We start from the raw sequence: 14,631 nt of genomic DNA on the forward strand, positions 1-14,631 counted from the left end.
GGCTGAAGAGACAACAGCATAGTGTTAAACTATCCCTCTTTTCAAAACTTAGGTAGGTAAACGGTTTTATCAAGAGGCAGGAGCCCTCGCAGAGCACATGCAAGAGGGATCTGTCTCAGCTTGGTCTGTAACACATACCACAGACAGGGCAGCTTCATCAACCGACGCTGATTTTCCCAGGTTCTGGAGGCTGAAAAGTCCAAGGTCAAAGCACCACAGATCAGGTGTCTGGTGAGGACCCCCTCTTGCTGTTGTCCTCACATGGCTGAGAGCAGACAGAGGGCTAGCTTTCCTTCGTATTCTTAAAAGGACACTAATCCCGCCATGGGGGCTCCACCCTCATGACCTAGTACCTCTCAAAGGCCCCACCTCCAAATACCATCTCATTAGGCTTCAACTTAAGAATCTTACGGGGGCACAAACATTCATTCCCTAGCAGGGCCTGTCCCGTTCCCTGCCCAAGATACTTATTTATAACAGAAGGGTTGGTGATGCCCCGCTGGAGCATTATAATCAGGGACTTGACATTTAAAATTTAGACAGCAAAGGATGGCAGTGATGAATGACATCTTCTAAAGGAGGAAGGATGCTACCAGGGAAGCACTGAGGCTGGGGCTTGTCTGAGGTCCCTTCCAGCTCTGCATCCTCCACTGTTGTGTCTGTATGTAAATCGCCCAGGAACTGGCCCCAGTCACCCCGCTGGAGCAGGGTCCCTAGTAGAACCTGGGGTTCCGTCCAGCAGCCGTGCACCAACCAGCCTCGTGAGAGCCAGTTGCTGGCACTCCCTCCCGCTCCGCACTTGTAACCTAAAGACACGTTGGCAGCTTGCAGTCAGCTCCGGCGGGGGGACAGTCCTCTGCTGGCATCCCCGGGGGCTGCTTTTGTGCAAGTCTCTTATGTAGGATGCATCGTATTTGCAGTTTCAGTTCAGCGTGGGAATTAGTATCAGGGTTTCCCCAGCCACATGCCTGGGTTCACATGCAGTTCTTTCACTTCCAGCCCATATGATCTTAAACCTGACACTCATCTCCACCCGTTTCCTCGTTCAGGTTCATGAATGCAATCACATTTATATCATACGACTGACCATGGAATTAGGACACTTCATGCACGTAGCAGGTATTCACATCCACTTGTTATTATCTGATACCAATTTTGCATTCACGACTGTGTCTGCTGTACTTCCCAGTGCACCCTGCACCTCTTGGGTATAATCAGACAGTGGGTCACACAGTAGAGATCATGAACCCATCATGCGTGCACCACTGTCATTTATTTCTGTCATTCTGAAAACAATTTCAGTCTATCCACAGAAGTGTTAGTAGGAGTGTAAAATATAATGAACAGCTCCTCCCTTAAATTCTGTGCTCAGGGATTTGGAGTTGGTGACCCCCTAGGCAGCTGAGAGACATTAGAGGTTTTTGAAGTAAAAAGCATAGCCAGGCACCTTATATACAGAACACCAACCTTCTAAGGCAGCTAATGTCATTACTTCCATTTTCCGGGTGCAGAAAACCAAGGCTCAGAAATGGTCAGGAACTTGCCCAGAGGCCTGGCCAGAAATTGGCATCATGTTCCCTCCCAGGACCAGCTCCAGAGGGCTTGATGGTCTCAGGGCAGGGGCAGGAGCTTTGGCCCGGGTGGAGTCCAGCACCTGTCCTCTTGTGCCTCGGGTTCCCACTGCCCCTCCAGCTCTGGGTCATCACTGGCAGGTTGGAGGCCTCAGAAGCCAGCTCTCCAAGCAGGATCCCAAGGTGTTAGATGTAAAGTCTACCTTGGGTTGGAGGGGAGGGCAGGTGGGAATTCTTGCTTTTTAGAAAGGATCTGACATTGTTTCTGAGGATTGCTGATCAGAGAGAATGCCCTTGGGTGGGCCCTTGGAAGGGTGGGTGTGTTTTACTCCCAACACCCATCAAATAGCTGGCAGCTTTGTGTGGTCCCTATTCTGATGAGCTTTATATCTGAATTCAAAGCTGTTTCTCTTGGCAGGACTCAGGGCTTTGCTGTTGATGCTGCCAAAAACTATGGGGCCTGTGCCAGTTGGTTGGGGGATTTGGGTGGTGTTTTTTTTGAACATAGAGAAAAAATGTTCTCTTCAGTCAGCAGAGGTGCCCTTCAAACAGCTCTGCATCACTGATCCTCTGACACACCCTCTGGAGTAGCCAGCCCAGTGCCCCTTGGCTGTGTCTGCCTTGTCCCCTCTTCCAGGGGTGGGGAGACGAAGTGACACTGTGCTGCCTCAGGCTGTCTTGGCCTCCATCATCACGCAGAGGTTCAGAGAGGGCCAGGCCACATTCATGGCCTCTGCTCAAGACTCACCTGGTGGCTGGCTGTGCAGATGGCCTGCCTTCCACACATAGGCAGTACCCGAGGTGGCAAGTGGGGACGCTGGGTGAACTGTACTTACTCTTCATCTACTTGAGGGTCAGACATGTTAGCTTGAATCAAGGTGAGTACAGCACCACTGGCAACTCCCTACCTCAGTCATCAATCCCCCAGCTTGTAACCCCACCACCAAAACCACCTCCAACTCCAGTGTTTACAAATCTACAACAATTAACATCACCTCTTTGGCTGGGATGTCAAGCCTCATTTGAAAAGGGTAAGAAAAATAAATGAAAATTAAAGACAGACCCCACAAACATGTCTTGATAAATTTAAGAGGATTGAGATCATATCGAAGATCTTTTCTGGCCATGAAAGTATGAAACCAGAAATTAATTACATGAAGAAAACTGGAAAATCACAAATATGTGGAGATTAAGCAACATACTACTGAATAACCAATGGGCCAAAGGAGAAATTTTAAAAATACCTTGAGACAAAAACGGAGACATAATATACTAAAATCTATGGGATGCAGCAAAGGCAGTTCAAAGAAGGAAGTTCAAAGCGATAAATGCCCACCTCAAGAAACAAGAAAAGCCTCAAATAAAAAACCTAACTTTACACCTCAAGGGACTAGAAAAAGAATGAAGTTTAAGGTTAGTAGAAGGAAGGAAATGACAAGGATCAGAAGGGAAACAAATGAAATTGAGACAAAAAAGATAATAGAAAAGATCAATCACATTAAGAGCTGGTTTATGGAAAAGATAAACAAAATAGACCAACCAGTAGCTAGCCTCACCAGGAAAAAAGAGAGGACTCAGATAAAATCAGAAACGAAAGAGAAATTACAACTAATACATCAAAAATACAAAGGATCACAAGAGACTACTGTGAACAGTTATGTGCCAACAAACTGTACAACCTAGAAGAAATGGATAAATTCCTAAAACATATAACCTACCAAAACTGATTCATGATGAAACAGAACATTTGAACAGAATGATTAACAAAGAGATTGAATCAGTAATCAAAAACCTCCCAACAAATGAAAGTCCAGGACCAGATGGATTCACTGGTGAATGCTACCAAACATTCAAAGAAGAATGAATACCAATCCTTCTCAAACTCATTCAAAATATAGAAAAGAAGGGAGCTCTTCCAAACACATTTTACAAGGCCAGCATAACCCTGATACCAAAACGGGACAAAGATGTCACAAAAAAAAAAAAAGAAAGAAAAGAAAATTACAAGCCAATATGCCTGATGAACATAGATGCAAAAATCCTCAACAAAATATTAGTAAATCGAAATCAGCGGTACATTAAAAGGATCATACAACTGTGACCAAATGGAATTTATTCCAGGGACGCAGGGATGGTTCAATACCTGCAAATCATTCAAAGTGATACACCATATTAACAAAATGAAGGATAAAAGTCATATAATCATTTCAATAGATGCAGAAAAAACATTTGACAAAATTCAACATCCGTTTATGATTAAAAACTATCAGCAAAGTGGATATAGAGGGCATGTACCTCAACATAATAAAGGCCATATATGACAAGCCCACAGTTAATATCATACTCAATGATGAAAAGCTGAAAGCATTTCCACTAAGATTAGGAAAAGACAAGGATGCCCACTTTTGCCACTTTTATACAACATAGTATTGGAATTCTTAAAGCAGTAAGGCAAGGAAAAGAAACAAAAGGCACCCAAATTGGAAAGGAAGAAGTAAAACTGTCATTATTTTCAGATGACATGGTACTATATATAAACCCTGGATATTCCACCAAAAAAACTGTTAGAGCCAATGAATGAATTTCATAAAGTTGCAGGATACAAAATTAACATAGAGAAATTAGTTGCATTTTATACACTAATAATAAACTATCAGAGAATTTAAGAAAACAATCCCATTTACAATTGCATCTAAAAGAGTAAAACACTTAGAAATAAATTTAACCATGGAGGTGAAACACCTGTATATTGAAAACTATAAGACATTAATGAAAGAAATTGAAGAAGACATAAATAAATGGAAATATATTCTGTGCTCATGGATTGAAGAAGTACTGTTGTTAAAATGTCCATACTACCCAAAGCAATCTACAGATTCAATTCAATCGCCATCAAAATCCCAGTGGTATTTTTCAAAGAAATAGAACAAACAATCCAAACATTTTTATAGACCCATAAAAGACCCCAAATAGCCAAAGCAATCTGGAAAAAGAGGAACAAAGCTGGAGGCATCATGCTCCCTGATTTCAAACTGCATTACAAAGCTAGATTAGTATGGTATCGGCATAAAAACAGAAACTTAGCTCACTGGCACAGAATAGAAAGCCCAGAAATAAACCTATGCATATATGGTCAATTGATTTACAACAACAGAATAATGAATATACAATGGGGAAAGAATAGACTCTAATAAATGAACTTGCGAAAATTGGCCAGCCACGTGCAAAAGAATTAAACTGGATTACTCTCCAGCACTGTACACAAAAATTAACTCAAAATGGATAAAAGACTTGAACTTAAGGCCTGAAACCATAAAACTCCTACAAGAAAACACAGGTTGTAAGCTGCTTGACATTGGTCTTGGCAATGAGTTTTTAATTCTGACAGCAAAAGCAAAAGCAACAAAAGCAAAAAGGAACAGGTGGGAGTACATCCAACTAAAAAGCTTTTGCACAGCAAAGAAAACCATAAACAAAATGAAAAAGCAACCTACTGAATGGGAGGAAATAATTGCAAGTCATATATATATATATATATATATATATATATATATATATATTTTTTTTTTTGTGGTACATGGGCCTCTCACTGTCGTGGCCTCTCCCATTGTGAAGCACAGGCTCCGGACCCACAGGCCCAGCGGCCATGGCTCACGGGCCCAGCCGCTCCGCGGCATGTGGGATCTTCCCGGACCGGGGCACGAATCCATGTCCCCTGCATCGGCAGGCGGACTCTCAACCACTGCACCACCAGGGAAGCCCAACAAGTCATATATTCTGATAAGGGGCTAATACCAAAATATGTAAAGAATTCCTACAACTCAATAACAAAAACAAAAAAATCTGATTTTTAAATAGGAGGTAGATCCGAATAGGTATTTTTCCAAAGAAGGTTTACAAATGGCCAACAGGCATATGAAAAAATGCTTAACATCATTAATTATCAGGGAAATGCAAATCAAAGCCACAATGAGACACCACCTGTTAGAATGGCTATTATAAAAAAAGTGTAGAAATAGTAAGTGTTGGCAAGGATGTGGAGAAAAGGGAATTCTTGTGCACTGTTGGTGGGAATGTAAATTGGTGGAAAACAGTACGTATGTTCCTCAAAAAATAAAAAATAGAACTACTACATGATCCAGTAGTTCTACTTCTGGGTATTTATCTGAAGAAAATGAAAACACAAAATTGAAAAGATATATGTACCCACACATTCACCACAGCATTCTTTACAATAGCCAAGATAAGGAAACAACCTAAGTGTCCACTGATGGATAAAGAAGATGTGGTAAATATACACAGTGGAACATTATTCAGCCATGAAAAAGAATGAAATTTTGCCATTTGCAACATGAATGGACCTTGAGGGCATTATGCTAAGTGAAATAAGTCAGAGAAAGACAAATACCGTATGATCTCACTTATATATGGAATCTGAAAAAAAGAACCAAACAACAACCCAAGCTCATAGATATGAAGAAAAGATCGGTGGTTGCATGTGGCAGGGGGTGGAGGGGAGGATAAATGGATGAACTGTTTTAGTTTTTTTGGGGGGGTGGGTATAAAAAAATTAAAAGCAAGCGTTAGAGCCTGCATATGCCTATACTTTACCCCAGTCAGGACAAACAGAATAGATAAAAGAGAAAAAAGCTCACACCCACAGTGTGTGGGCTGCCAGGAATGTAGGGCGTGGCCTGGTTAAGAAGCCTTCTCCAGAGCTCGGCCACACCATCAAGAGCACCTTCCAAAGGTGAGGCGCTCGCTGGGTTGTGGGGTGTTGAGGCCCAGTGCGATGGATGGGTACCATGTCTGGACTCAGGTGGTGGGAAGACTCATGAAGGAACATCCTTTCAGTGGGAGAAAAGTAAAAGCTGATTTAGACTGACAAGGGTGTTGGGCCTTGCCCCCTCCCTGGCCATCTGGCTTAGCACCAGCACGGCCTGACCTCTTCTCAGGCAAGGCAGAGTTAACTCCCAAGTCAAAAAGAGAGGTCAAAAAGAGAGGCAAATACTTGCGGATTTGTGACCAGGAATGCCAAGGCAGCTGAATCTGTTGTCAATGGCCAGCTTTGGGGTGAAGACTGGTGACTGCTAACTTGGGTGATGTCAAAATCAGACGTTAGAGAATGCCCTTTCCATACCATTTCAAATCCAAACTAAGTGAGCCATTTCTCTGCAAGTCGACTGGCTGATATATTGTGTGATTCATCATTAGGTCCCTTACTCTATAAAAGTTTCCCTTTCCCCCTAAAGTCATCCCAGAAACTCTAGCAAAGGGGCCATTAGGATACACAGCCCATTGGTTATATGAGCTGAGCTGATGAAGGGGGAGATGGATCCTGGGCTCAGGACTCACAGGAATAACTGCTATTTGTGGAGAATTTTGTATGTTCCAGGCACTTTACAAATTTCTTTTCTAAACCTCAGAACCCAAAGGGTGACTTTAGAACTCCTGTTTCAGAGATGAAGCTGAAGCTCATACAGCTTAGCTTTTTTTTTTAAGATTCCACACAGCCGGTTAATGAAGTAGCCAGGATCCAAACTCAAACCTGCTGGACTTTCCCTCTACTGTACCAAGCTACCTCATTACCAAATAATGCATTTTTACCACACAATAAAAAGATCTTTTATGCCTCCTGGTGGCTTTCAGTCTGGAGCAGTAGTAGGACATCTACAGATTCCCTGAACAGGAAGGTAAAGAGGCAGAGCCAGTACTTCTGGAAACAGAATTATTAATGTCCACACTGCAGGCTGTACGGGCAGAATTAACACTGCGGAGAATGTAACCTGTGAGTGGAAAAGAAAGAGTGAGCAGTTCTCCTAAAATACAAGGAAGAGGATGGAGAGAGGAAAATAATAATGAGATTACAACAATGGAAGGCAAAGGAGGGAAATCTAAGTAAGATGTATAGTGATAAATGGAATATTTATGAACGGAATATTTCCTGCCATATCAGTAAACAAAGGATGTCACAGTCACCGATGATTGCAGCCCTGCAACGAGAGCCGGAGGAAACTCAGGGCTGAAAAGAATACCTGCCATCTAGCAGCCAACAGACCGCAGCCACTCCCTGCGGTGAGCCCCAAGGAAACTCAGGAGGTGAAAACGAAGGATACTGGCCCCAGATAGTTCAATGCATGTCAAAGGAATGATTTCAGTGAGCCCAGACTCTTGCATCTTCCCATACATAGAAAAGCGCTAAATTCTTTGAGATATCTGGTTTTCTTTAATTAACAATAATCCTTTGACGTTCCCGACTACCTGCCCTTCGTTGCAAAACTCCTATGTGTCCTGGCTCCCCCCTCGCCTCCTTGGAGCAGTTTCTCAGAGTTATCTGAAAAGCCATGTCCTGGGCTGCAGTCCTTATTTTGCCCCAAATAAAACTTAACTCACAACTCTCACGTTGTGTATTTTTTTAAGTCAAAAATAGTTACTCCGGAGGACGGGAACACATAATTCAAATTGAAGTATTATTTAAAGATATAAATGTAGAAAACTTATGTTCTAAAACAGAAAACTGTGCAATGCAGTCTGGAACATGTTCTTGACAAAATGAAAGCAAAGAGGCCCCATGAAAACACATCCGAGCATCCCCCACAAATCATTTCTGTGTCTTCTCTGTGCACCAAATGCAGGAGTCCCAGGGTATATATATGTGAGATATGTGAGGACATAACCAATGTTTGGATGCGTGTGCGTGAAGAAAGCCGCCCCTGCAGAGGTGGCAATTGCAAAAACGTAGACCATAATTTTAAAAAATTTATTATTGGCTGCGCTGGTCTAGTTGCGGCGAGCGGGGGCTACTCTTCATTGCTGTGCGTGGGCTCCTCATTGCGGTGGCTTCTCTTGTTGTGGAGCACGGGCTCTAGGCGCGCAGCCTTCAGTAGTTGTGGCTCGTGGGCTCTAGAGCACAGGCTCACTAGTTGTGGCACACGGGCTTAGTTGCTCCACTGCACGTGGGATCTTCCCAGACCAGGACTCGAACCTGGGTCCCCTGCATTGGCAGGTGGATTCTTTAACCACTGCGCCACCAGGGAAGTCCGGACCTTAATTTTTTTAACCTAAAAACAGACCTCATGCCACATCAGCCATGACCTTACGCTAAAAGGATGGTCAATTCCAAAGCATTAGCTCAGAGAGGCAATTTCTGGTGCAAATGCCCCTGAGATGTCTCAAGTGATCTGCCTGTGCCCCGGGTTCACTTTTTCTCTGGCTGTTCCTGTGTTTTCCTCTTCTTGGCGTAAGGTTTGAGCCAACTGACACTTCTGCTTGTCACTTAGCCTGCTGGTGATGCCAGAGTACAGAGTGACTCTCTGGTGCACCCTCCTGTGCCTTGATGGGGGTTTGGTGGGAGTGTGAGGTTCTGGCAGTGGGGAGGGGCAGCGGAGGGTCTGGGGCAACTGTAGGAGACCCACAATCTCCCTGGGGGAGAGAAGAGTCACCACGGTCAGGGAGCGGTATTCAGCACAGTCCCACGGAGGTGGGCAGGTTGCAGCGCCTGGGGCTGGGGAGCATCCCAGACCAGGAAAGCTCGGCAGGCAGGTCTGGGTGCTGGCCTTATCGAGGCCACAGGAGGGTGAGAGCAGGCCAGAGGCTGGACGTCCTCTCCTTCAGCCTTAACCAGGCTCAGACCCTGGGACACTGAGTCTAATTGCAGAGCTGGGATGAGAATTCAGGCCTCTCCAACCCCATTTAGTGGTAAACAGTTTCTAAGTTATGTAAACCACTCTCCCTCGGAATATCAAGTGCTACTCTTGGCCATCTTATCAGCAAACACTGGACAGTTTCTTCCTCTGAATATCAATAGCCAACGAGGTAAAAGTGTAGAGAACTCAAGTCTGCCCCTCCTGGTAATATTAGGTTAATTCAGTCTGGTCACCTGTTTTCTAAGTCTTCCTCCGATAGGGTGTCACTCTGTAGTTACATCCGGATAGGACTGTACTTATTTCCTCCAAAATAACTGTAGGCAGAGGGTGATGCTAGAATCTTATATGTCTTCATAATTACTAGTGGCTATAGGGTATTTTTCTATTTATTCCAGAACCTTAAGATTTCAGAGATGGATGAAAATAATAATTACCTGGTTATCCCACCTTGTTTTGCTAGAAGTGAAAAACTGAAGTTCAGAGAGGTAGATGGACCTGTCCAAGGTCACACAGCTAATGGTGGGAAGAGATGGGAATGCAAGTTTTTCTTTTCTTTTTAAAATTTTTATTTATTTTTGGCTGTGTTGGGTCTTTATTGCTGCACGTGGGCTTTCTCTAGTCGCGTGAGCAGGGGCTACTCTTCGTTGTGGTGTGCAGGCTTCTCATTGCGGTGGCTTCTCTTGTTGCGGAGCATGGGCTCTAGGCCCACGGACTTCAGTAGTTGTGGCCTGTGGGCTCAGTAGTTGTGGCGCACAGGCTTAGTTGCTCCACGGCATGTGGGATCTTCCCGGACCAGGGCTTGAACCCGTGTCCCCTGCATTGGCAGGCAGATTCTTAGCCACCGCGCCACCAGGGAAGCCCGGTAACAGAAGTTTCTGACTTCCAGCCCTGTGTATGTCTGCAATTTTATAATGTCATGACTGCCGGACTACTGTTAGAAATGAAAGCTAAGAGACAGGTTCTCTTAGACAACTGACCATTGTCTCTCAGACAACAGAAACCACACGGAACATTTCAAGAAACACCTAACAATGATCAGTGTAAAAACTTTCTCATTAAAGCACACATACACCCATGCACACTCACTCATATACGTGTACCCCACCCTCTTCTCTGGCTACATTTTACACTGTCCAGGTGTGTCTTGCACAGCCAACAACTTCACGAACAGACTGCTACAACCCTATGCGTCCTTTAAATGAATGCCACCACAGGAGCCAAGCCTGGAGTACCAGCAAACCCCATCCTCCCGCGTGATCCTGGTGGCCGCCCAGAGGCCGTCGCCCTGCTGGGCTGGCCCGGGAGCTCCTGCATGAGATGCCTGCCTGCCTGCCTGACTGAGCAAATCTGCGTCGAGAGCTGAAGAGGCAGGGGGAGTTATCTCCCGCCTTCCCTTCCTCAGGAGGCTGGCGGGCTGTACGGCAACCAAAGGTTCACAATGCACATCAGGGTCTGCAATTACATAAACATCTATATTAGTTTCCTAGGGCTGCCTTAACAAATTACCATAAACTCGGTGGCTTAAGACAAAAGACATTTATTCTGTCATAGTTCTGGAGGCTACAAGTCTGGAATCGAGGTGTCTGCAGGGCCATGCTCCCCTCCAGGGCTCTGGGGAGTCTGCTCCATGCTGCCCCCCCGGCCCCCGGCGTCCCCTGGCTTGCGGCTTGTCACTCGGGGCCCTGCCTCTGCTGTCCCCTGGCTGCCATCCCCTCTGCGTACGCACCTCAACTTCCCAACCCCTCTCTCCTTATAAGGACGCCGGTCGTTGGCTTTGGGACCCGCCCTAATCTGGTCTGACCTCGTCTTAATTTGATCACATTTGCAAAGACCCTGTTTCCAAATAAGGCCACGTTCACAGGTGCAGGGGATTAGGACTTCAATGTCTCTTTGGGGGACTCAACCCACAGCACCTAGTGTCCACAAAGCTCACTCTTCTGCCCTTGTCTATCCAAGGCACGCATGTGGCTTCACCCTTCTCGGCAAGGTCCTGGGTAGAGCCCTGCCCCGCTCCCCAGAGCCAGCGAGCCCCTCACACAGGGCCCCTCACCCCCTGCCGTCGTCCGGAGTATTTCTGTACATGTGAAGGCTCTCGTCCTACACCTTCAAACTCCTCGTTCAGTTCACAACACCCGCAACTTGTGTTCCCTGTGTGTCTTACACCCTGGCCCACACATGCACCGCAAGTGAGGCGTGCAGGGCCGTGGGCTCAGCCACCAGTGCAGGCTCTTTCGCCAGTCCCTGACGCCACCGAGGAACTTCATAGGAACAGGACCCCGAGACCTTCCGAGATGAGGCAGAGAGGGAGTGCCAAGGCCATGGAGGACTTCTGGTTTTGAGGTGCCCCTTAATTCCTAAAAGGTTCCAATGTCTTCGTCGTTTATTCCATACCTCACTAGGGTTGTAGCCTTCATGTTGGGAGCTGCAGAGATGGGGGTTCTTCTCCCTTTACTGCTGGGGTGCGTACAATGCAGAGGTGATTTCCTCTTAGCGCTAATTAAACTCCAGCATTTGTGCAAAAGAGAGGTCGCCATGGGACCCCCAAGGGTCCTTTCACTTGATCAGGATCGGCTCCCTGCAGGGCGATGTGGCTTCATACACAAGTGTCCATCTCCGCGGTGTCTGTCTGTCCAGAGGACGGCCCAGCTGGCGGCTGCAGGATGACACGATGAGGTTGTCACTCAAACAGGCCCTGGTAGTCAGGCGGCTGTTCCTGCTGACCACAGGGGTACAGAAGGAGCTCCTTCCCCAGGGAGGTGATGGGTTCCTCCTGTGAAGCAGAGGGTACAGGTCAGGCTGTGCCCAGTGACAGCAGCACAGGTATTAGGCGGCTCCTGAGTCTTATTTATGACAGTTTAGTAGGAAGCCCTGCCCTCCCTACCCCGCCAGAGCACACAATCTCTGGTCTCCCCTGGTGTTCACAAAGCTTCCAGAGCACACAACCTCTGGTCTCCCCTTGGTGTTCACAGAGCTTCCAGAGCACACAACCTCTGGTCTCCCCTGGTGTTCACAGAGCTTCCAGAGCACATAACCTCTGGTCTCCCCTGGTGTTCACAGAGCTTCCAGAGCACACAACCTCTGGTCTCCCCTGGTGTTCACAGAGCTTCCAGAGCACACAACCTCTGGTCTCCCCTTGGTGTTCACAGAGCTTCCAGAGCACACAACCTCTGGCCTCCCCTGGTGTTCACAGAGCTTCCAGAGCACACAACCTCTGGTCTCCCCTGGTGTTCACAGAGCTTCCAGAGCACACAACCTCTGGTCTCCCCTTGGTGTTCACAAAGCTTCCAGAGCACACAACCTCTGGTCTCCCCTTGGTGTTCACAAAGCTTCCAGAGCACACAACCTCTGGTCTCCCCTGGTGTTCACAGAGCTTCCAGAGCACACAACCTCTGGTCTCCCCTGGTGTTCACAGAGCTTCCAGAGCACACAACCTCTGGTCTCCCCTGGTGTTCACAGAGCTTCCAGAGCACACAACCTCTGGTCTCCCCTGGTGTTCACAGAGCTTCCAGAGCACATAACCTCTGGTCTCCCCTGGTGTTCACAGAGCTTCCAGAGCACACAACCTCTGGTCTCCCCTGGTGTTCACAGAGCTTCCAGAGCACACAACCTCTGGTCTCCCCTTGGTGTTCACAGAGCTTCCAGAGCACACAACCTCTGGTCTCCCCTGGTGTTCACAGAGCTTCCAGAGCACACAACCTCTGGTCTCCCCTGGTGTTCACAGAGCTTCCAGAGCACACAACCTCTGGTCTCCCCTGGTGTTCACAGAGCTTCCAGAGCACACAACCTCTGGTCTCCCCTGGTGTTCACAGAGCTTCCAGAGCACACAACCTCTGGTCTCCCCTGGTGTTCACAGAGCTTCCAGAGCACACAACCTCTGGTCTCCCCTGGTGTTCACAGAGCTTCCAGAGCACACAACCTCTGGTCTCCCCTGGTGTTCACAGAGCTTCCAGAGCACACAACCTCTGGTCTCCCCTGGTGTTCACAGAGCTTCCAGAGCACACAACCTCTGGTCTCCCCTGGTGTTCACAGAGCTTCCAGAGCACACAACCTCTGGTCTCCCCTTGGTGTTCACAGAGCTTCCAGAGCACACAACCTCTGGTCTCCCCTTGGTGTTCACAGAGCTTCCAGAGCACATAACCTCTGGTCTCCCCTGGTGTTCACAGAGCTTCCAGAGCACACAACCTCTGGTCTCCCCTGGTGTTCACAGAGCTTCCAGAGCACACAACCTCTGGTCTCCCCTTGGTGTTCACAGAGTTTCCAGAGCACACAACCTCTGGCCTCCCCTGGTGTTCACAAAGCTTCCAGAGCACATAACCTCTGGTCTCCCCTGGTGTTCACAGAGCTTCCAGAGCACACAACCTCTGGTCTCCCCTTGGTGTTCACAAAGCTTCCAGAGCACACAACCTCTGGTCTCCCCTTGGTGTTCACAAAGCTTCCAGAGCACACAACCTCTGGTCTCCCCTGGTGTTCACAGAGCTTCCAGAGCACACAACCTCTGGTCTCCCCTGGTGTTCACAGAGCTTCCAGAGCACACAACCTCTGGTCTCCCCTTGGTGTTCACAGAGCTTCCAGAGCACACAACCTCTGGTCCCCCCTGGTGTTCACAAAGCTTCCTTGGCTTAGGCAGCCTTGAAAGAGATTTTTCTTGCCCGCAAACTGCCACGTGGTCTCCCTCCCTCCTGGGCTTGTGCTCTAACTTAAGAGTGTTCTCATGATGGAAAAGAATATATATAAAAAAAAAGAATGTATATATATGTATAACTGAATCACTCTGCAGTACGGCAGTAATTACCACCACATTGTAAATCAACTATACTTCAAAAAAAAAAAAGCAGTGTTCTCAGATGTGATCAGAGTGCACAGATTTTGTAGCATCTCCTGCATGCTCTGCCCCAGTGGGTTCTCCCTGAGCATTTGAGGAGGAACTAGGTTCAGTGGTAAAGGAAATGCCATTGACAATCCTGATTTTCAGGAGGGGTCATCAAAGGCTAATCCCCCACTGCTTGTGTCAGTCATTTTTCTTGCAATTGCCTTTCACTGTCAGAGCTGCTGCAGGACCCCTATCACAGAGCCAGTGAAGTCTGCGCATCGCTTCACCTTGTGGTACTCCACCAAGTCAGCCAGGCTGGCGTGCTGCAGCTGGTCGGCACCCAGGAAGCTGTACGAGTCCGTGGAGGCATCTATGAGGAAGTGTTTGCAGCCGTCCTTGGACAGATAGGACAGGACGTAGCCCTTGATCCTCTCACTGACCCGGATCAGAAAGCTGCCTGGCACGCACGTGCTCAGAAGCTCATTCGCTCTCTGTACGGTGAGAATTCCTGTGGGAAAGAAGAGGTGTGTCAGCCAAATCATTTCCAAAACTCCCCTCTGTTAAACACAGCCGTGTGGATAAAGCTAATAAAAATCTGAGCAAG

The 14,631-nt window shown here is 47.1% G+C and overlaps 1 protein-coding gene across 2 annotated transcripts in view; it reads right to left on the bottom strand.

Moving 5' to 3' along the window:
• Positions 1–10,794: 10,794 nt before the first annotated feature.
• SH2D4A (SH2 domain containing 4A) overlaps positions 10,795–14,631 on the bottom strand; it is a 74,693-nt gene continuing 70,856 nt past the window's right edge. For both annotated transcript variants that reach the window (XM_070044622.1, XM_030834825.3), the window contains exons 9-10: positions 14,315–14,535; positions 10,795–11,987 (exon numbers count right to left, since the gene is read on the bottom strand). In XM_070044622.1, coding sequence (XP_069900723.1) covers positions 11,895–11,987; positions 14,315–14,535 — 314 coding nt within the window. In that variant the 3' untranslated portion in view covers positions 10,795–11,894. The remainder of the gene's footprint in view (positions 11,988–14,314; positions 14,536–14,631) is intronic.

This window comes from Globicephala melas, chromosome 21 (assembly GCF_963455315.2).
Source record: "Globicephala melas chromosome 21, mGloMel1.2, whole genome shotgun sequence".
NCBI classification, from domain to species: domain Eukaryota; kingdom Metazoa; phylum Chordata; class Mammalia; order Artiodactyla; family Delphinidae; genus Globicephala; species Globicephala melas.